This window comes from Diabrotica virgifera, chromosome 5, assembly GCF_917563875.1.
Source record: "Diabrotica virgifera virgifera chromosome 5, PGI_DIABVI_V3a".
Classification (NCBI taxonomy): Eukaryota; Metazoa; Arthropoda; class Insecta; order Coleoptera; family Chrysomelidae; genus Diabrotica; species Diabrotica virgifera.
The window spans coordinates 229,124,989-229,149,867 of record NC_065447.1 but is presented as its reverse complement, the minus strand read 5'-3'; the positions used below and the strand labels follow the sequence as shown (position 1 = coordinate 229,149,867).

Here is a 24,879-nt window from a genome sequence, read left to right as displayed (position 1 = left end):
AACATTCGCGAATACGAATATCGGCTACCGACATTCGCGAATGCGGATGGGAATATTCAGTTTTTTTAATTGTTTTCTATTTTTGTAAATTTCTATTTTTAATCAGAAGTTGATTGATATTTAGCGTAACTCAATCTGAATCTTAAATAAAGTGAAGGCTGATAATGTGATTATACGAGATTAATTTATCTTTTCTTTAAAAAAAGGTGAAGAAGTGAATTTTATTAACCTAATATTATATTAAAATTATCTTTTTTCTGATATTCATACTCGTAAAACATTCGCACAAATTTCGCGAATACGAATGCGGATGTGCAAAAATATTCGAATATTCGCGAATGCGAATACGAATATTCTTACATCACTACTTTGTAATACAGAAATAAAAGACAGACATGAAGTAAATATTTTTAATATACTTTTTTAAAAGAAATAAAACAATAATTACATCAAAATTTAACAATATAAAATATAAAGTCATTTAACTAAAAATACAAAGATATAAAGGACAGGGCACGATCTGACAGTACACACACTATCTTCGCTACTACATATATGCGACTCGGTTAAATCAGTTTCTAAAAAGAAAAATAACATTTTTTACTTTCTTCATACAGAGACAAAAACACTAAATTAACAGATCCAATATCACTAAACTGGTAGATTTTTTAGCCGACTCATATTTTCTTTTATAAAAAGAAATAAGGAAAAAACTGAGATACGAATCCAGGTTGACCTTCACCCATCTGTTTACTACTGGGTGAAACATTTTTTTATTAAATTTCATACATAGAGAAATACGACGTGCATGGGTTGCCTATCAAAATCTTGTCATATATCCTTAACAGGGGCGGGGGGCGTAGGGTTGGAAATCAATATTTCAAGCACATTTTTGTGAATTGTTTTTAAAAGTATGGTAGAATTATTTTATTTTTAAATTAAATAAGCATATTCAGTACAATTCATAAAATATTAAAAAAAAGTAAAAATAAGCCAACAGTGGATAAGTTTTCAAGACACCTCAAAAAACAATGGATTTTGAGGTGGACATCAGAACTCATCATTGGATCAAAGAACAATGAACACATTGAACTGATTGGAACATAAACAAAAATTCAAAATGATTTTATTAGCTTACAAGTTTCTCGAGGTAACGCTGTTGAGTTTTTTAGTTTTAACGATTTTTGACTTTTTGGTATAACTTTGGTAGAACAACGCAAATTTTTGCAAAATTTGCATATCCTTTATGGACAGTTATGACAAGATTTTGATTGAAAGTCGTATTTGTCTATGTATGAAATTTAATAAAAAATATGTTTCATCTGGTATTACATGCATTACACAGTTATAATTACATTGATTTTCCTTAATGTCAATATAGCTAGATTTCCAGTTCTGCAGTATAAATAATACTATACGTTCAGAATTGCCTTCTTAAACATCATAAAACATTGTCAACATACACCTTACTTTAATAGAAAAACATGATTATTTCGTCGGAAGTACTTAATGAACTAATGATAACAGTACTACCAAGAAATAGTCAACCTGTAATTAACATCAAAGTTATGGGAGTGGAATTACTTTAACAAGCATTAAATTTTTTTAATGCTACATTGTATGTCGCCTCCAGGTTTATTAATGTATACAAACCCAATTAAAGAAGTAGTCCAGGGTAATAAGGTTTTTTCCTTGACACTTGAACAGCCAGGGTACTGAAGCATTTTTTCGACAGGTGATACCTATAAGAGCAAATTGTAACTATTTCCTGCGTAGGATCTGGCGGCCATTTTTATTTATAAACAATTAAGTGTCAAAAAATGGCATTTTTCACTTTTTTTTCAAATCAATGGAAAACAGGGAAACTTATGGTTTTTTTAGTACAAATATCTTCCGAGATTATGGAAAAAGCTTTAAAATGACGTATTACAAAGTTTCATATACTTATTTATTGTTAATATAATTACGAAAAAAGGTCGGAATTGCAAAAAAAAATATTCTCGCAATAACTGTTGTAAAAATTAGTGTACAGCTTTGAAATTTTTGTCAAATAAGGGTTCTTTGGTGCTTAATATGTGATAAAAATTTCAAAGCGATTCATTCAATTGTTTAAATTTTATTCAAATTATTTATCCCAGAGAGCATTTTTTTGCAATAACATAAGTCAGAAGAAAATGACGTTAGAACCATTCCATAGGTGTCAAATGAAAGAGCATGAGCTATATTTTCAACTAGATTTAAAAAAAGTGAATGAAAAATGCATTTATTAGTAATAAATAATTATGCAAAAGTATCGTAAATCTTTCCTTATAAACTTTTTATTTTGTTATATAAGAAATTATACATATTTATTACAATTTTTTATCAATTATGATATAGATAGCATTACTTGGTAGTTGTGCACTTAAAACAGGGTAAAAAAGTTAATTTTTTTGGAAAAAGTTATTCAAAAAGTTTATAAAGAAAAATTGACGATACTTTTGCATAATTATTTATTACTAATAAATGCATTGTTTATTCACTTTTTTAAACCATGTTGAAAATGTAGCTCATGCTCTTTCATTTGACACCTGTGGAATGGTTCTAACGTCATTTTTTTCTGACTTATGTTATTGCAAAAAAATGCCCTCTGGGATAAACAATTTGAATAAAATTTAAACAATTGAATGAATCGCTCTGAAATTTTTATCACATATTAAGCACCCCTCATTTGACAAAAATTTTAAAGCTGTACACTAATTTTTACAACAGTTATTGAGAAAATATTTTTTTTTGCAATTCCGACCTTTTTTCGCAATTATATTAACAATAAATGAGTATATCAAACTTTGTAATACGCCATTTTAAAGCTTTTTTCCATAATCTCGAAGCTATTTGTACTAAAAAAATAATAAGTTTCACTGTTTTCCGTTGATTTGAAAAAAAAAGGAAAAACGACCGTGTTTTGACACTAAATTGTTTATAAATAAAAATGGCCGCCAGATCCTACGCAGGAAATAGTTATAATTTGTTTCTATAGGTATTACCTGTCGAAAAAACGCTTCAGTACCCTGGCTGCTGAAGTGTCACGAACAGGGTATATTTTTGTCTTATTACCCTGGCCTAAAGGTACTAAACTGAAAGAGGTCATATGATGGTAGAAACAAAAACAGTATTAAAATCGGAGAGATAGTAAACAGGTATATACATTTAAACATAGAATAGATTATACACAGGTTATACAAAAATAAAAAATATCTTCTTCATCTCATATCTTTTTGCCCTCTCAAGCATAGGATTGGGATTCCAGTTCTTCCTTTATCCATTTTGCCATGCATTTCTATTTTTGGCCATCGTCTTTTTCTTCAATACTGTTCACTTTATTCCTTCTTTCGATCTAATATATCCATTTCCTTCTTCCACGTCAATTTCTTCACGGGCCTTCCCCATCTTCTCCTTCTACATCCCTATTCTAATATTTGCCTTGTAATTCTTTCTGGTTTCATAATGTTACATAATATGTCCGAAACAGAACCTTCGCTTCTGTTTAATGTACTTAGTAATAGGTTTTTTTTTGTCATTTGTCTGATAACACTGGTCAACAAAAAAAATTGAAAAAAAATGAACAGACACTCTGATGGGTGTTCTTTACTAATTTTGGGTCGCTGAACTCGAATATGACCTCCGTTTTTTTCCATCACCCTCCATTTTTCCGCTCCCCCCTATTCTTGCCAAAATAGTGGTGAAATAGGTAAATTTCGTTTAATTTGCTCATTTCGCCGCGATAAATGCCAACTTATAGATTAAAATTACAGTAAAATAATGATTAAGATTATGCCCAACGATAAACATAATTGGGGATCCGAGGGGGCGAAAAAAGGGGAAGAAAGGGGTATTTTTCTGAAAAAAACGTAAAAAATCAGCATTTTTCAGTATTTTTTTTGGAAAAAAAGCGACATTACAGGCGTTTTTCCCATTTTTTACACCTTCCCAATACCCCCTTTGAACCGCCTTGCATCATCATATCTCTCTTTTTCACCCTCCCCCCTTAAAGCCCCCTCGTTCTTCAACAAGAAAAAAAAAACATAATTATGGATGTACAAAAAAAAAGAAGTTACCTATTTATTTGAAACAAACTCTTATGTGATTTTGATTGTATCTGAGAATTATGACAAAAATATGATTAGACAAGGTGGAGGTGGAGAAAAAGTATTGAAATTAATCATAAGGCTAAGCAATCAAAAAGTCTGAAAAAAAACATACCTGCATCTACTTGGAAATTTTTCTCCTTTTGTAAGCGTCCTCCGGTGTTTCTCGAATTTGAGTCCAACAGTAGTCCGCCAACATACTAGGGTTCCATTTTCCAGCGTATCTCTTCTCCATTTGGGCAATCTGCTGATGAAATCTTTCACCATGCTCGTCCAAAACGGCTCCACAATTTTCCGGGAAAAAACTCAGGTGGGAGTGGAGAAAATGGACTTTCAATGACATATTGCAACCTAAAGCCTTGTAAGATTTAAGTAGCTCATCAATTCGTTGTTGATAGTCATCTGACCTTTTGTTTCCAAGAAAATTGCGACAAACAAAAACAAAAGATTCCCAGGCTCTTTTCTCTTTTCTTGACAAACTGTTGGAGAAAGCATCGTCATCAAATAACTGTTTAATCTGGGGTCCCACAAATACGCCTTCTTTGATTTTGGCATCACTTATATGCGGAAATTTTTGCTTCAGGTATAAGAATCCTTTACCATCCCTATTTAGAGCCTTAACGAATTGTTTAAAAAGGCCCAGCTTAATGTGAAGTGGAGGTATAATGATTTTTTTTTGTCTACTAAGGCACCAAAAGCGATGTTTTTACAACCGGGAATATCATTCACGCGCAAGGGCCAGTCTTTTCGCACATAATGTTGATCTTTAGCACGGCTGTCCCATTCACAAAGAAAGCAACAAAATTTAGTGTATCCAGCTTGCAATCCAGTTAATATTGCCACTACTTTGAGGTCAGCACAAACATTCCATTGATGATGATCGTAACTAATTTTTTCCAAAATTTTTCTTAGATTGTCATATGTTTCCTTCATACTGGTTGCATAGGCAACAGGGACCGATGGTAGATCATTTCCATTATTAAGTAAAACCGCTTTTAAACTAGTTTTTGAGGAATCAATGAAAAGTCTCCAGTTTTCAGATACGTATGGTATTTTTAGCTCAGTCATTAGTCCTGCAATGTTGTTACAGCTAATTAAATCTTCATCATCATCATCTCGCGAGAAAAAAGAAATGAAGGCGGAATTTCTTTTTCTGAAAAACGTAATATTGACATCTTTCTGCAGGAGATTTTTCTGCTGAAGTCGTGAACCAAGAAGCTCAGCTTTTATTTTAGGCAGGTCTAAATCGCGAACTAAGTCGTTCAATTCCTCCTGAGTAAAAAGTTGTGGTTCGTTCGAACCGTTAGGCGTGTAGTCTCCATCTTGGCTCCCATGTGAGGTCTCCTCTTCCAGTGGTGACGCATTCTGTTCAGTTGCTGATTCTTCATCATCTAGGGTGTAGTTTACGGGTGGTATGGGAACAGGCAGCATATTACTATGTTCCACGGGTCTAATTGCCGAAGGGATATTCGGATAACTGATGGTACGTTTCGATTTTCGCGAAAATCCAGATATTTTCGTCATACAAAAATAACAGTCCTCGGCATGAGAAGTGGGCTCACGCCAGACCATTGGTACAGCGAAGGACATCGGACGTGATTTCCCACGTAACCACGAACTTAAATTAGTGTAACAACTATTGCAACATAATTTTGGGGCCCATGGCTTGTCTTGATCCCAGACTTTGCAACCGAAATAATGCTCATAAGCTTTTCGAACCATCTTATTTAAAGGTCTCCTTTGATTCTTAAAAGTTATTTCTCCACAAATATAACAGAAAGAATTCACATCATTCTTACAAAAACGCGGCATTGTAACTCCAAAAACTTTACAAAGAAATGTACTTGAAGCACAGAAAAAAAACACGTGTACTAAACGCAAACACCTCACTTTTAAAAACTTCGAGACAGTCTGACAGTCTGTCTCGAACAACACGCTCACTGCAACAGGTGCTTGCTTGCGAATTCAAGTAGTGTAAAAGAGAGAAGGGGGGGGGTGAAAAAGAGAGATAGGAAGGTGCAAAGGGGTAGTGGAAAGGTGTAAAAAATGGCAAAAGGCCTGTAATGTCGCTTTTTTTCCAAAAAAAAATACTGAAAAATGCTGATTTTTTACGTTTTTTTTCAGAAAAATACCCCTTCCCCTTTTTTCGCCCCTCGGATCCGCAATTATGTTTATCGTTGGGCATAATCTGAATCATTAGTTTACTGTAATTTTAATCTATAAGTTGGCATTTATCGCGGCGAAATGAGCAAATTAAACGAAATTTACTTATTTCACCACTATTTTGTCAAGAATAGGGGGGAGCGGAAAAATGGAGGGTGATGGAAAAAAACGGAGGTCATATTCGAGTTCAGCGACCCAAAATTAGTTAAGAACACCCATCAGAGTGTCTGTTCATTTTTCCATGTTGACCAGTGTAATTGTCCCATTTTGTTTTCCCGCACATTTTTTCGATTGCGTTAATTTTTGATTAATTGTTTTTTATGAATTGCCCAGTTTTCGCTTACGTATATTATTATTGGCACTGTTATCTGATTGTGAATTTTTCTCTTGATTTCCATTTTTACAACATCTTTGTGTCCTAGTATTGTTGCATTAATTGTGTAGCATAATCGTGTACATTTATTTCCTCTATTTGTTATTTCCGCATCTATTTTGCCATCATTACTCACAATGCTGCCCAGATATTCGTATGTTGTTATTTTTTCTAATATTGTTCCATTACATTTAATATCCTTATTGTTTTGGTACATATTTCCTTTTTTGACATTGGGTTTCATCTCCTTTTTTATGTATTATGTATTAAATTATTTTTCTTATACCTATCAACAGTAGATTGTATAACAAAGAGAGAGCAAGATGGATGATCAAAGGAAGACTGGATAATAGCTGGAGAAGAACTGTAACAAGAAATCATTAAAGAATTCTCCTGAGGTGGAGAGTGGAGAGAGATCAAGTAGAGAGCATGACGTAGAGAGCATGACGTAGAGAGGAATGGAAAAAAGGAAATTTCGAAGAAATAAAGCACAAGAGAATCGCTGATACAGCCAATCAGCCATATTTCACTTTTGCCTAAGAAACACAAGAGAGCTTAATACTCCAGAAGGAGAGAAGGCTGTAAGAGAGAGAAGTCAAACTCCGTAAGAGAAAATCAGAAAAATCCAAAAGGGGAAGCAATATAAAAACTAGTTCTATTTTAAATCTTAAGATGGATAATGAATTAATAAAATGAACATCAATTGGACATATATGAATTATGACAGATGAAGTAACCTATACTTGTCTTCATAAACGAGGTTATACCAATATAAAATGTAGTTATATTGACTTTATGTTACGAGTACGTTCAATTCTCTTTATTTCTCTTCAAAAATAATATTATTTTTGATTTTTTATGTTTTAAATGTGTCGATAAAAATTCTACCAAGAAAAAAAATGTTTTAAATAATGTTTGTTCTAATTAGAATGAAACAGAAACATATTTTTGTTCAAACAGCATTAAATTATAATAAAATATGTCAAGGAGTAGTTATTAATACAAAAATATTGTTTAAAAAAATTGTAAAAACCTCACAAATTGGTAATTTGTCTTTCCTAGTGACAATATAATTATATGTTAAAAAAACTTGTAGGTAAAATACTATGACTAATAATAGTATTCATTTGATGTAATATCTTTTGTTTATAACGTGTAGGTCAAATGTATTTTAGCTTGCTTATGACTCTGTTACTAACTAATACTATTTTTATTGGTTGATGACCAAATAGGAAATAAGTGAGGTAAATACTTGAAGAGTGTTTTAAGTGAAGTTCAATAGATGTAAAAACTGTATTAATAATTAAATTTCTATAATGAGGTACATAAAATAGGTACACAATGATTCATATAAAATTTTGTATGCGTAGACTTATACCAAAGTGTTTCTAGAAGAATATCATGCGAAATTCTTCTTTTTGTCGATTTTAAAGAGGCATATGACAGTGTCTTAAGAACAAGCCTTTACTACGCTATAAATAAATTCCAGAAAAACTCATTATTATTAATGGTGCTACAGCCCTATAAAAGTAAGTCATATCATTGCCAACCGTTGCCAGAGTTTTGGCCTACCTATCTACTTACCAAAGGTTGTGACCTAAGAATTCCTGTAGGGGGTTTGTTCTGCTGTGATCTTGCTAGATGTCCTGCCCATCTTGGTCTTCCTATTCTTATAAAATATACTACGTCTTTACCACCAAATGTATGTTTATATCGGTGGTATACCTTGTAGTTGTACGACCTCCTCCAAACATCATTTTCACAGATGCCACCGAATATTCCTCTCAGGATCCTTCGTTCAAATATAAGCAAAAGGTTTTCATCTGCCTTTTAGATGGTCCATGTCTCCGATCTACATGTCAACACTGGTTGTATAAGGGTTTTGTATATGGTTATGTTTTTTGCTTCTCAGTATGTCTACTCAGTCCAAAATAGCATGTTTGCTAGGACTATCCTTCGCTTGATTTCTTCCCCCAAAAAACTCATATGCGTGATAAATGCGATGGCCATGATGCTACCAATAGTAAGAAAGAACGACTTGTCAATCCCATTTGAAATACATAGGGGGTTAATGCAGGGAGACGCGCTGGTGATTTTAATCTAAGACTTCACAGACGGATGGACGGACAGACAAAGATAATCTATATGATCGAAAAGTTATTTTCTTATTATTATTTCGATCCAATTCTCAATTTTATCAGTTTCTGTTCTTGAATATTTTTCAAAGCAGAATAAAAAAAGGCAAAAACTGTATAACAAATGATAGAAACCAGAAAGAGAAGACTGTCGGTAGTAATTGTTAAAGATTTTTGCACTTAAAAAAAAACAAAGAATGTATGTTGCAGAAATGAGAATATGTACTTAGATGGATGAGTGGAGTACAAATTGATAGATTGTGGAAACTCTAGGTGTGGCACCAATTGATGCCAATATTGATGATAGAGGATATATTAAACTAGCCATGTTCAGGTGTGAAGTATGCACCTCCTCTTCCTTATCGGGATCAAGAAATCTTACATAATTCTCTTGTTGGATATAACTGTTTGTGTAAATAATTTATTTACCCACTTACTACACAAACACTCTACTTATAATCAAACCTCAGCAAAACATTACACATTAAAGACCCTGATTTAGTAATATATACAAATTGAACATTTGCGTTCGATAGAAAGGACTATATTTAGAGTTTTCGAGTGTCAGATGGTCTAACCTAGCTGAATAATTTGTATGTACTAGAATGTAGGTGAAACGTAAATAAAGACGTGTTAAAAACCATTAAAAGGGATTTTCTACCATCACGCTTGTCCAAATGTCGTAACAATCTAGTTTCCAACATTACATGGCGATCCCGTTTTTAAAGAAAATAATCTTCTGATACAAAGAAGATAAGGAAAAAGAGAATTAGATTTGGCTATTTTCCAAAATCATACAGGGCCGAATCCGTTAAAAAGAAACCAATGGATACAACATGATCTACATCCACAGTAATGCTTGCCAAAAACCTAGAACGGTTGGTAATAACAAAATACTTAGGATTAAAAATTGAATAGCATTGTTAAAAACATTAAAAAGTAACTTCACTCATTAGATTGTAAACACTTGGTACCTGTTTATTTAATTTTCAGGGTTGAGCCAAGGAAAATTTTAGAAATAAATTTAACTATCTTTTTAATTATCAATTAAACAGATTTAAAAGTAATAAAAGAACTTTACTATCGTTAGAACTGCTATAAAAAATTTAATATTCATATAATAACGTTTTCAACAAAGTGAAAAAATGTAATGTGTCCGGACAATAATATGTCTCTGTTTTATATTTTGACTATAAAGAAGTTATAATTTTGGTGCATATAAGTACTTGAAGATATTCCTTGCTGAGGAAAACTTAAAAAGTCGTAAGCTCAAAAGTTAGAGCAATAAATAATATTTCTCTTGCTGAGATCTGTACACAAATATATACATATATCCATATTTTGACAAAAAAACATTTTGATTTTTGTGGATGATAGTAAAAAATAATAATAATTGTTTGATAGGTTTGTTCAACAAATATTTATTTTGTTCTGCTCATTGAGTAATTTTTGAACCAGTTTGTTATGAGTGGTTCAGTCTCATTAGTGCTTGATAATATTAGTTTTAATATAAATTATCCAGAAATAATTTAAAAATTAACATCTTGTGGTAGGTACACAAACAAAAAACACTTTTTTGGACTATTATCCACAACAATCAAAAATTATTTACAAAAAGCACATTTTCAATTCGACATCAGACATCAATCAAAAATATTTTTACACAGTCTATAGTGTTTCAGAAATTTTAGGAAAGGTTTAGAACTCTAAAGAATAATCTATCAACTATAGTGGCAGGTGGCAGGCCATAAACCTATCCCAAAACCGCAAACATATATGATCCAGTAGCTAATGTTTTTCAGCCAGGATATTTGTCGTCTACCACGATTCCGTTTTTCTTCAGTTTAGATATTACCCTTTACAATCAGCTGCCTAGACGCGAGGAAATAAGGACAGGAGTCACAGATGTCATAGAACGAATAGCATACAGGTAAATGAGCGCCTGAGCTGGCCATGCTACAGTGTGGAGACCACGAGTAGACAAAAGAAGCAGAGGCAGATCACCTACACGATGGACAGGAATCTCAGGCAGCAATTGGCTGCAGGAATCTTAAGATCGACAGAACTGGAAGAAAGAAAGAAGAACGAAAAATTATGGGAGGCCTATGTGCAACTTTGGACGCAGAAGGTTATGCGGATCCAGATGATTATGATCATTTCTAAGTACATAATATGTGCTCCAAATATTGATGACCTTCTCCTTTTAATGGTGATCAGAAAGTTATCTCTCTTGTCCTTCTGGGCAACACCATTTCTCTTGTAATCTGAGCCACATGCCAAACGCTTTAATATTTGTCATTAAGTCGACATTAACTCCAAGCACATTAACATTAAGTCCAAGCTTGGGCATCATAAATAAGAATAGAGGATATAATACTTCCCCTCCGATATCGGATTTGCAGATTCATTGATTGAAGAGCTGCTCTTGATTGCTCTATTCTTCATCGAATTTCCGATTTCGAATTTAGATTTAATGTAATATAATCTTCATTTTTTATTTGGATCCTTGTCATGACTTTACCTCTCTTTTTGACAACCATAATTTTTCTTTGATTATTGTTAAACCAAACCGTTCTTAAGTATCGAAAATTGTGTTTGGTAGCTTCTGCAGGTCTGTCTCATTTTCAGCTGCATCATCAGCATAACGAATGTTATTCATAGCTTCATAGCAAAATAGTAGTGGTGAAAGTGTACATCCTTGTCTCAATCCTCTGCTGTTGCGCATCCGTGCTATTTTCAACTAAAGTTATTACAGCCTGGTTCTAATAAAGATATCTAACTATGTTAGTATGCAGTACTAGTGGGAGGGAAATAAATAGTACAACAATACCATCCACAATAATAGTTCAAAAACATTTGACAGTTCAAAAACATTTGACAGTTTAAAAAGACATCTAAAATATTACTCCAGAATGAATACATATAACTGAAACGAAATAGGTATAGTTAACAAGAAAACCAAGAGTTAAAAAAGTTACCAATACAATCAATACATCTTGTTACAGAATTTCTTGGATTTAGAAGCATTTTGGAAAAGGCACAAGCAAAGGTCTCATCCTGTTTAGATAAAAAAGAATTTGGAGAAAAGGATCAACCCTTCATGAAATGGATAGACTATCTAGGAAAGATTTTCTTTATTGTGGTTTCCTATAGGTCTTCTCAATCGCATTATCTTTTGAATAGTTAATCAATATTCTTTTAAGCTTTAACAGTAAGTATAATACATAAATAATTTACTAATATAGTCCTGCAAACAAACTAAAAGAGTCATTGGTATTCAGCTCAGCGGGTACTATTGATGTACTTAAATAAACAAGGGATCATTCCATAAAACATTTAGATCCCTTGTTGATAGGATTTCACACATTGAAGAATAGCACCTCGCTGAGGTGAATATTAATGACTCTCGTTTGCTTGCAGAACTTTATTTCCTGGTTTAATATTCGAATTGGAAATGTGTTCCATTTGGAAGTAGCTTACAGCAATGCTGCAGGCAATGTTAACAACTATATACATAGAAAGTTGAGATGTCATTCAAAAATGTACAGTATTAAAAATAATATCACACTGTTACGTCCACACAATAATACACCGGGTTTAACAAAGTGATTCATTAATTTTTTTAGTCTTAACAAGAGGGAAGTGAAGGATTGTCTAAGTAAAAAAGTAGGTAATTGATAAATCCGTACATTGTGTCACTAAGCGTTTCAGGAAATGTGTTCACCATTCACAGAGAACTTGTTTTCTTCTTCCACCTCACATTTCCAACAAAGGAAATTCTATGTAAATGAAGGACAGTGTAAGATTTAATATCGTTTCAGGGACCATCACCATGTGTTTGAGTACGTGTCATCCTTTTGGGTTCCTCAGAACAGTCCGTGGTTCCTCTGAATCAAAACCAAATCTAACTGTCATTTAAGCAAATTAATAAGACACAATTTAAAATAAAAAGGAAGCTCATTATCCAAGGAAAGGGAGAAGGCCGAACACCATGAGGAACAACAAGATGGATGTACCATATTACAGGAATATACAGACCTATGCACGCATTAAAAGAAATGACCAAAGACAGAGACGAACAATACACGACATCAGGACGACCACTACACTCCCTACAGGGGATCAGTACTGAAGAGAGAGAGGGATGAAAGTAAACATATAGAGAAGAATGGATAAATATAAGAAGAGATGAAGCACTTTGCATAAAAAGGGTTGACAAATAAAAAAGTAGCAGGGGTCTCTAGAAAATGTTTGGTAGGAAGTACGTAATAGAATGGATATAAGAATCAAGGTATAATTCTGCGATTTTGAAAAATTCTATGTACATATTAATAACACACACTACATAATAAATAAATTCATAATTGAAATCATACCAGCAAAACGGACTTAGAATTTAAAGAAGAATAAACATTGTTTAATACCTAGAAAATTGTGCATATAAGTTACAAAAGATTAGTAATGTGAGTAATTAATACACTACATAAGATCTTATTGTGATAATGTCTCCTTAGTCACAACTTTGTAAATCTTTAGGTATGTACTTACCAACTTTCAAAAAATATAGAGTAATCTTTACTAAAACAAAAACCATTCACTTCCCACTGCCAGGAATATTTAAGGTAATCTTTTAAGACTAGGAAAAGTCTATAACACAGCATCTTAGTATTTGGCTTCTGGAGAACATCTACTGATGCATACCTGGGGCAGCACCTAGCCTAGGCCCGTAAAGCGAGTATGGGGAGAGATATGGAGAGATTCCTGGATGCCCTAGGGGAAACCCCGCCAGCGAGGATGAAGTAAGCGAGGGGGGCAACAAGGACGGTTTGCTGTACGGGTGATATCTCGCAGTCGCCAAGGGACTGAGAGGAGGCGTTGGATATGTTCTGTGAAGCAGGGGATGCGTGGGGGGTAGTCCAGGCGAACCTAACATCGATAAAGCGGAACCGGTATCCGATATCGCTCCACTAGTGTGAGTCCTTAAGTGAGCTAACAGTTCTTCTGAGCTAGAAAACCTTTTACCACAGTAGGCTGCGTCTCCGGATATCCAATTGCACACGTAGGGTAAATGAGAAGCTGCAGCCAAGGCGGCTAGCTGCGCGTGGGCGTACGCTGTAGCTGCAGGACTATGGCTCATGTATCCAACAGTCGTGGGTGGTTTTGCGTGATCACACTGTGTGCAGCCGGCCGGACAAGACTTTACAACACTCGAGGCACCTAATAAGTGAGAACTAACACTACATCCCGTACAGTACGGATCTCTACACACCGACGACAGTGAGTCTTGCGTTTTCATTCTGCCATAACCGAGATACGGAACTAGTCCACTACTTTTTAAAGCGTGCTGGTTCATCAAAGTACTGGCCATTAAGTCCATAGATAAGGGGAAAGAAGGCGACGGATATGCTCCCAGAAACGGGGAAGTCGTAGGAGGAACCCCCGGTTTGAAAGTTCCCAACGGCAAGTCCTTGATAGCTGGATCAGAAGACGACGTCAGTATATTGGGTGTAAAGGCTGTCTTTGAAGCAGACGACGAAGGAGTGTGCGGAGTTGTCCTTTCGCTGGATTTCTCGGGAGTAGCTGTTCCCTCTGCATAGCTTTCAGTCGCAGGACTCTTCCTTTCAGCAGGAGAAGCTCTAGGAGAAAGACTAATATTGCTAGAACATCTTCCGTTCGTAAGGGGCTTCGAAGCTATCGGCGTTCGTACCCTATTGCCGCTCGAACCAGAGTTGGATCTCTCTTCAGGAGATCTGGACTTTTCTCTCGGGCTAGCAACGTCCAATTTTGAATTGTTCTGAGACAATTCCTTTTTTTCTTTTTGGCAATCTGTCTTCGCAGACTTGTTTGATTTTTCTGAACTTTGAAGAAGCTTCGCGTTCGGGGTATCTGCTCCTATCTGACTACATGTTTGGGCCAACAATGCGAGAGGACTTTTCTTTGCGTCCAACTGAAACAAAGAAAACATTTTAAGTAATACTGAAGACTCAACAGAGCAAATTGTTATATACATACTATAAACCAAAAACTTTAGGTCACAATATATTATTTGTACATATAACATTAAGTTTATTTAATGTTTCGATTTCCACTTCGGAAATTGTTCTCAAAATACAAAACATTAATTAATTAAACAAATTTTGTTTGTGTTACTTGGTAAAAAATTCTTCTAATTCAATTTCTTCTTCTTCTTTAGTCGATTAGCCTCCACCCACTTGGGTACTTGGCCAGCTCAACGCGCGGAATAAAGGAAAAATCCCTTATACCTAGTTATAGATAGGGGCACTATCATAGGGCCGCTTCAAGTCTCACTTATGTTACACCATAATTTTCGATGCTTATTTAAGAAATCCACGTGAAATCCATTCTTTCAAGCTGAAAATTGATCTAAGACTAAAGCAACGCGTAGTTTTCGTAAGCTGAGCTTAAAGCACGTTTCAAGCTTAAAATCTGTTGGTACAAACAAGCATTATTCACTTACAATTATTTTGAGTTGCTACATTACACAATCTGCTTCTTCTTCTATCTGACTCATTCGTAGTGATGATTCAGACATAGGTATTAAGCCCGGTTGCACCAACAGATCTTAAGATTAAGTCTAGAATAAGAATTAATATAATATAATTATAATATATTACAATAAGAATACCATATTATAATAATAAATATAATTGATAATAAGGTAAGAATCTAAAATTATGGTGCAACGTAAGTGATACTCAAGGAGGCAATATCTATAAGTAAAGCTTAGCTAAGCTGGAGCTTAAGATCTGTTGGTGCAACCAGGCATTAATGATCAGTACTTAAAATCAACTTAAAATTATCCGTCAGAGATAATTATAGCATGTGATTTGTCTTTAAAAAGATATCCATTGACAATCAATTGTGAAGCAATTGATTTCATTTAACATAATTGGAATCGCTTCTTTGATTTTCCTCTTTTTACTATCTGTTTCTTTCAGGACTATACTTGGATTTTTCCACTAAACTCTATGTTCGTTTTCCCATGTGTGTTTACATGTTTGTTTGACAATCTATCAAATTCTCCATTTTTAGTATAAAATCAATGTTTACTTATTCTATAACGTTTAGTGGTCTTGATGATTCACCTAAATAAAAGGTGAATGTCATCCAATTATTATCCATTGTTTGATTTTCGGGGATGTATCGCCCTCCACGTGTTGTTGGATGATGTTCCTCGGGATCTTCTCCAACTCTCTCCATTTTTGTGTTGCTTTGTCCTTTCTACTTTCTGGACTTCTTTGTGTATTTGTTCTTTGATCTGTTGGTAGAAAAAAGCAGCTGCGGTTTAAGTTTCATGTTAGCTAATATATTTTTGTCTTTTGCGATTTTTTTCCTGTGTTTTCTTCCATTTGCGATTTTGTTAAGGGGGATCAACGTCCGCGCTTTTCTTGTTTAAATCTAGAGGGATAAAATAAGGGTCCTGCGTAAATGTCAACATTTCGTTGTCACGGACAAACAAAAACTACAATCCGATGATTGTAGTAAACGTATGTATCTCAAAAATAAGACAAACAAAACCAAAAAGCGTTTATTAATGGAACTAATCTTTTTATTTTGATTATGTAACTTTCATTCACTTAAACTCACATGATAACAAAAAAAGAACCCACGCATACTTACACAACTAAAATATGTACTATAATTTATTGTTCTGAATAATAGTGTGAGTAAATATCCTTTATTACAGGATAAGATAAAGCCTTCGACAGTTTACATAGCTGCCTTATAAAATCTAATAAATAGGTAATAAATAACAGTGCCATTATGTAAATAGCTACACGGGCATTATTAACATAAAGTTATTGCCAGGCACGGGAAAAAACACAAAAGTGAACGAGACAAATTTATGTGCCAGGTGTAACAACTTTAGAATATAAATAAATGAAGCGTAATGTTCAAATCGTAGATTGTGACGGGACATAAACTTTGCAGTTGTTTGTGTTGTTGGACGGTCTACGAAATATTACATTTGCAGTTTTTTGAAATAAATTTTTATCCGTTTATAATAAGAAAATCATCAAGACCAAGGTCTGGAACTGATTTATAATTATTAGAACTCGAGGTTTCCGTTTTCATCCTCCATGCATTCAAACAATTTAATTTGTAGAAGAGAACAGTTTGATGATTGTTTTGAATAGTACTCTACACCTTGCATTATTAATCTAAGAAGACTAAAAGAAACTCCTAAATTAAAAGAAAAATAATAATTATTAAACATAAAAATCTATTATACATATAACATGAAACCTAAATCACACGCATACAAATTCAATCCAATAAACCCGCTAGATAGAAAAATTAAGGGAACTTAATGTCTATGAGTTATTAATTATGTCTTTTATGTAGTTTAAGTTTATCTTTTTTAACCATTTGGTTGGTGTTTCAAGTCCCCGCCCCCAAGGAAAAGTCTAGATTCGCCACTGGTTAATAATATTATGCAGATTATGTACCTAAACATAACTGATTTAAAAGTTTGCACCACAAATAAATAATATTTCCACGATTTTTTCGTTTACTTGCTGTACGAAAGCAGTAAGTTTGATTTATTGACGGACATCTAAATACATTATGTCCATTATAGACCTGGATCCCGCGTACCAAAAAAAAGTTGATTTAATAGCAAGCTGAAAATTTGTTAATAGCTTGAGGGTGTCTAGTCGGACAAACTTTTATGTATGGGAACACTGGAACAGGGGAAGTTTTAATTGTGGAACAGGTTAAAAATTTGGAACGTCAGACTACGAAAACGTTCCATGTATTTTGTCGGACAGAACTTCCAATTGATTTGTTACCATTTCATTAAACTCTCATGCAAAAATCAGACTGGTGTTCTTCACCAATTGGGCATTTTAATAAGTGGAACACGAAGAACATGTCAAATGATAAGAGTCATGTTGGTTAGTAATAACTGTCTGATTTTGGATGAGAGTTTAATGAAAGGGTAACAAATCAATCAGTGGACGTTTTCGTAATCTGACGTTCCAAATTTTTAAACTGTTCCACAATTAAAACTTCCCCTGTTCCAGTGTTCCCGTAAATTAAAGTTTGTCCGACTAGACACCTTTAAGCGAGCCTTTAAGCTATTAACAAATTTTCACCTTGCTATTAATCAACTTTTTTTGGTACTCGGGATCCAGATCTATTACAATCATTACATGAGAAAATATAACATGGTGTAATGGTAAGAAAATATGTTATATTTATTATGTATAAATATTATGAACATGTACAGCTGCGGTCACTGTATTATTTTACATTGTAATACTGTAAAATAGCAGTGGCGTACGGTGTTTTATTCATATAGCAATGAGTACGAATAGCCACGAAAAAGTGTTTTATTCATATAGCAATGATTGAATAAGAGTTGATAGGCCGAGAAATTCTAGGTTTGATAAACTGTATACTATCATTTAAGAAAAAGTTGGGTTTCTCGGTTAACGTATGGGGATGGATAAGTTCTGTAGGCTCGGTTGGAACAAATTCATGTTAATTTTCTTCCCTGGCCTTTCCGGAGTCCAGATCTTAACCCCATCGAAAATGTGTGGGAAGAATTGACGAAAGAAATTAAATTAAAGAAACCTTAGGCCATGGAATAGAAATGAACTATGGGAAGCAATTGAGCAGGTATGGGAGGAGCGTGTTGAATATAACATGCTGCGGACATTGATGCTATCATCAATGAACAGATGATTGCAAAATTGTATTGACAATAATGGGGCTTCCACCAACTATTTATCCTGTTACTGTTTATCATTATTTAATATAAAATAAAATGGATATTTATAACTGAGACTTCCTATTTTCATTATTAAGAAGATAATCTATTACCCAATTTTTAAATTTGGCAACTGATTGTTTCTAGTATTATATTTCTTTTAATTATATTGACGATTTATGTGATTTTAGTAAATTGAATTGTTATTGTTATCTAAACTTTTTATAAGTTTTGTCAATAAAATTGTACAATGTTCCATGACAATAAAGCATATTTCTATTCTATTCTATTCTAACAAAACTTCTTTCTAATTATTTTCATTTTGTCACATTTTGTAAAATAGATTAATTTTATTTAGATTTTTTAATGTTAATCAACCTATTCTGGTTCCGCCACTGGTAGTTAACGTCAAAAAAGGCTAAAGGGCGTAAACTATTCAATGGCCGCAGCCCTATATATTCTTTTAAAAAAGCCAAAACACTAAAATCATCATTTTCGCTTTTATTTTCTACCTCATCTAGTTTTGTCTTAAGATATTAAATTCTTATAATAGATAACTACTGTCTCTCTGAAGTGTTTTGATGTTTTTCTTATTTTTCTCTACTACGCCTAGATATTTTGCTAACCAAGTAATAATAATTGTGTGTTAGTAACACGGTGTTACTTGTTTAAGTTTCTTTTGCTTATTTGTACTTCGCTTCGTTTTAATTATGTATTTTTTTTTCTTATGTAGTAGCTTGTCTAGTTGGTTGTTGATTTTTTTTCAAAACTTTCGATATTCTCTTTACATTCTCGTGGAACAATCAAACAATAAAGCTGCAATTGAATTTATTCTAAATAAGAACATATTTATTCTATAATATTATGCATTGAGTTCTATGTAGAATGTAATGTAGGTCCTTAAATCATGACGTAGAGGCCCATAACTCTGCTTGAAAATAAATGATGAAACCCACAGAGAAACAATTACTAAAAATGCTACCGTAAAACGGGTTTACTTTGCACTGAGTAGGGTAACTTTGCACCGAACGTGTAAAAGTATATTTTGTGTAAATCTACGCTCAATTTTCTTTAGATATTTGTACTACCTTTAGAACACATAGGCAACATCGCAATACATCAGTAAAACGCGCGCGATTGTCCCTGCGGTCGTCACTTATTCATCAGCAACGATTCAAATATCAACCTTAAAAATTTATTATTTTCTGGCTTTGCAAAATCATACAGTACAGACAGTCACAGCGGTCAAAAATTGGTATATTATAAGTACACATCTAATGATATATACCATAACTGATTGCGATTTTTAGTTGTTAAAATAACGGTTTTAAACCAGGATAGCACTAACAAAAAAAAACATTGTTGACATGTGCACTTAGACGTGAAATTGGGTATACTTTGCACCACCAACTTGCAAGTGGTGCAAAGTATCCCCAGGAATAAAAGTTAAATATAAAAATTGTTTCAGGAAATGCCCAGACATTATAAAAGGAAACTGGGATCTCGCAAATATGCAGACTACACAGAAGAAGATCTGAAGGCATGTTTGACAGCCATAAAAGATGGCATGAGCACAAGAGTTGCAGCTGAAACCTTTAAAATCCCAAGGAGAACTATATTTTATAAATTAAAAGGAGTACACGCTGAAAAACCAGGATACCCAACAATATTCTCGTACGAAGAGGAAAGGTGCTTCGTACAATGTATTGAGAGCCTTAGTGATGCTGGTTTTCCTGTTACTGGGATGGAATTGCGGCAAATAATAAAGAGCTATTTAAATCGTCAAGGAAAAAATATTACTCGCTTTAAGGATAATACTCCAGGTATCGATTGGGTCAAATCATTTTTAAGTCGTCATAAGGACCTTACTGCAAGAATAGCCTCAAACATTAAACGAAGCAGAGCAGCGCTCAATGCAGACCAAATGACTGAATACATTGAAAATTTAACACAAACCATAACTGGTGTGGAGCCACATGCTATTTTTAATTATGATGAGACTAACTTAACAGATGATCCCGGAAAAAAAAGGTATTAACTAAACGTGGGGTTAAATATCCTGAACGAATTTGTAACTCTTCAAAAAGTAGCATTTCTCTTATGATGTGTGGAAATGCAGCTGGTGAGCTACTACCTCCTTATGTGGTGTACAAATCCAAGCATTTGTGGGACACCTGGACTGAAAATGGCCCCCCTGGTACACGTTATGCAAATACTGCCTCTGGTTGGTTCGAATCACAGACATTTGCAAATTGGTTTAACACTATTCTATTGCCCAGGCTTAAAAAAATTCAGGGAAAGAAGGTCGTTTTAGGAGAGAATTTGTCTTCTCATATTAATGTTGAAGTCCTGGATTTGTATCGAAAACACGACATTCATTTTATATGTTTGCCTCCGAATAGCACACCCGTTACACAACCGTTAGATGTTGCATTCTTTGCTCCAATGAAAAAGGCCTGGAGGGGAAATTTTATCTCAATATAAGGAAACTCATGTAGGCAGTAGATCAAATGTACTTGAGAAACAGCATTTTTCAACGCTTTTACGGTCATTAATCGAAAAAATACAAAAAAATGGCGATCAGATATTAAAGTCCGGATTTAAGAAATGTGGTATCGTTCCTTGTGATGTAGCACCGCTCTTGGAACGGTTAAAAACAACTAAGCGATCTAATGTGATAACTGATAGTGATTCAACAAATAATAAATCAAGTTCGTCGGATATCGAAAACACTTTCATTCAGTATTTAGAAGATAAAAGAAAGGAAGCCACAAAGTTTAAGACACGTGGGAAGAAAAAGAAAATAACTGTTCCGGCAGGACAAAGTATTGCCCATTCTGAAATTACTTTAAAAGATCTAACTGAAGCATCTACTTCCACACCTCATAAAGCTGTTGAACCAGAAATCGTAGATGATTCAGAGGAGGACAATGTTTTGGACGACCACTTTCCACTAGGCAGGGATTCATCAGACGATGAAATAAATGAGGTGCAAGAGATGGAAGAAAAAAGCGAATTTAATGAAAAACTCGCATCTGGTTCTCTTGGAAGGAATATTGCTGAAAAAGTTAAAAACTCTGTGGACAATGTGATTGGTGCCATAAAACCTCCCAAAAAAATTTCTAGACGAGGATTGTACATTGTTCCAGAATGCGACAAATTGTGGTGGGATTAGTTTCAAACTTTGTATTTTCACTATTGTCATTATAATAAAGGTTATTCATTTAAAATGTAGCAATATTTTTTCCTTTTATGTTTCTTTTATAAATGTAGGTAGGTTTAAATTCAAAAAATTGGCCAATAAACATTTTTTTGCATTTAATTGGTGCAAAGTTTAAAACCCTGTATGATTACTATGCACCAGCAAGCATCTTGTAGGCAAATATTATTAAAATATCGAATGGTGCAAAGTATGACTCTTCTAGGGTATACTTTGCACCACTAATAAAACTAGGTTTTTCTTTTAATTATGCAATATACCTAAAAAATAGCTAAAATAAAAGCTATATTACGACCTCTTCAATAGATGTATATAATTAAAAGTTCAGATCTTCTTTCAAGTAACTTTATATCCACTCCAAGAAAAAAAAATAATAATAAATGGTGCAAAGTAACCCCGCTTTACGGTACTCAAACATTGCATTTAATAAACATTTCTGATTCTACACGTACTTGAAACAAACTAGAATGAAAATGGATAATGAAACATGCAACATTTTCCTTATAAAACAGGAATAAATCCCAAATCATGATTTACAAAGTTTATACATTGTAAATCATGATTCGGAAGAGCTCCTCTAAACATTCAACGTGTCTTGGTTTGTTTATTTCTAGTGCATCTTTATTGTGATTTTAGTATATAGTATTTTTACTACAAAAGCGATATTACGTAGGTCAAAATTTTTGACGTAAGAGAACTGTCGAAACATTAGAATATGACTTTTCATTATTGCCATGTTTATTATAAACATGGCAATAATGAAAAGTCACATTCTAATGTTTTGACAGTTCTCTTACGTCAAAAATTTTGACCTACGTAATATCGCTTTTGTAGTAAAAATACTATATGTAGTAGCAAACTTGTACCAGAACAACACAATAGAAGCGATTGTGATTTGATGAAAAATGGTGTCTTCAACAATAACGAGAGACAAATGGGAATTTAAAAAAGGAAGAGAAAGAAAAATTAGTTTAGAAAGATTAATATTCTTTTCCCAATAGTGAAGACCGGAAAAGAAATACCCGCTACAGCACGACCAAATTCACTTTGTATGTATTTGAGATTTGGATGCGCACTGTTGTTGACGTTCGGTTTTTCCACATTTTCTGAATTTTAATTTGGTACCGTGCAAGGTATTTTACTTGGCGAGACGATATCAAAATATATACAATTAAAAAAAATTGGAAGAACCGAAAGTCAACACCAGTTCCAGTTCGTATCCAATCTCAAATACAAAGTGAATTTGATAGTGCTGTACACTTTGATAAGAGCACAAAAGAAACTTTAAATTAAATGAAAAATAGATCAAATAAGTACAAATCTCTGAAAATAGATAAAGCAACTAAGCAACAATAAAGGAATCTTGAAAAACAAAAACAAACGTGGAGAAAAAACCTACTACGATATGTACAAGGAAACATCTTTTACCATGAAAATAAACAAACCTAAGAAAAAGGAGAAGAAAATATAAGTAAGTGTGCGATAAAAAACAAAGCAGCAATACATTATGTCCTGACTACAACTAATAAAAACTTTTCAACAACTTAATGGAGCTACTTCCACTTCCTAATAAAGGTTACAGCTATTCTGTTTTTAGTTTTTTAGATAAACCTGCTGAAGACTTTGTTAGAAAAACATTGGTAGGATTCTAGGATGAAGAGTATCTTCAACGTAATAAATGAATTTTAACACCAATTCACCAATCAACTTAAAAAATGATACGGATGTTGTTTAGAAATCACCAATTTAAAATGTCAAAAGTGACTGTTGAAGCTTTGTATACTCTAATAAAGCTCAGTAACTGCTTAAATACACTCAACAAATATTTTTGGTGATTTATTTTAAATGCTTGAAATCTGATTCAGTTAGCTTATTTTATTGTTTTCAAAGAAAACTTGGCAACAAAACGGAAAATATTGTAAGTGACAAGCTAACATATAGAGCCATAAAAGATAATCGCTTATTTCAGATATATAGATTGGTGTCAGGTACTTTCTGCACATAGTACCTGTGAAAGGTGGTAAATAGTCCTAGCTATTCCAAAATACTTACTGTAGTAGGTAGAGGAGTAAGATATTCCGGTCTCAAATACTGATTAGAAGAAGTCAACATAATGTCACAATGTGTTCCATAAGCTAAACAAAAACTTCACAACTTCACCAAAAGTTCGTTTATCACCCGCGAGATTACACTACAACATAGCACCTTTCCTCAAACGTTGGCATGACTAAACTGACGGCAGCGAAGCTCAGTTGGCCATGCGACAAGCGCTCTCTGCTGTCTGTGACGTCACACGCATTGTTCCATCCCCTCCGTTCTGAGCTTTGACACCCTCGACCGCAGATCAGCGTGTTATTGCTTCTTCTATTTGCTTGTCGACACTCTTTCAAGCTTCCATTGCTCTTTCTACAATTTAACTGACAGCATATGTGTAATACACGTTTTAGTGTTATAGTACAGCCGCTGTGTTTAAATTAATTTCAATTCCCGTGCAGTTGCTCTTAATTAATGAGTTCTAAGAGAGACGGTAATGTTTGCCTTTAATTTCGCGAAAATGCATTTTTATATGACCATAAAATTACACGTTTTTAGATTTTTATAGTTCAAAATAGAAAATTAAAAATAGGTATGTAATAATCAGTGGCGACGCGTGACTTTTTCTGAAGTGTTACCAAAACCAGATGCAAAAAATCTTATTTAAAAAAATGAAGATATGGCTAAATGTATATATACACTCACCGGCACAAAATTCCGCCACCCAAAATTTTTGATTAAGTTTGACAATCTATAACTTTATTATTTGTACTTCGATTTTAAAGATTCTTGTACGAGTTTGTATGTACTTGTATTGATGTCAATTGCTAGTATTCCAGTAACAAAATTTTTTTGCTTAGATGGCATTATACGGGGGTGAATGTAAGCGTTGTTTTTCTCCTAACTTTAAAAAATTCTGTGGAAAAATTGGAGGGCTGATTTTGTTTCATACTCCTTTTGTATTATCCTATCCTGGAGGTATCACTAAGGTCTTGGTTTTTGAATTATCTGAATATCTCTTTTCTTGTAAGAGTTGTAATTAAAAACACTGCTTTAAAGGATTATTTAATTAAAAATATCAAACGCACTAA

General features: G+C 33.6%; 1 protein-coding gene across 2 annotated transcripts; it reads right to left on the bottom strand.

Moving 5' to 3' along the window:
* Positions 1-396: 396 nt before the first annotated feature.
* On the bottom strand, positions 397-24,100 carry LOC114336441 (zinc finger protein Elbow). 2 transcript variants are annotated; one of them, XR_007698377.1, is made up of 3 exons: positions 23,807-24,100; positions 13,347-14,745; positions 397-578 (listed from the first exon to the last, which is right to left on the bottom strand). XR_007698377.1 is itself a non-coding variant. In XM_050651819.1 (2 exons), exons 1-2 carry the CDS (start codon positions 23,864-23,866, stop codon positions 13,486-13,488), a joined length of 1,320 nt encoding a protein of 439 aa, XP_050507776.1. In that variant the 5' UTR covers positions 23,867-24,100; the 3' UTR covers positions 397-13,485. The 2 variants fall into 2 exon arrangements, 1 of the variants encoding a protein (XP_050507776.1); XM_050651819.1 differs by having other exon boundaries at positions 397-14,745.
* Between the last annotated feature and the right edge of the window lie 779 nt (positions 24,101-24,879).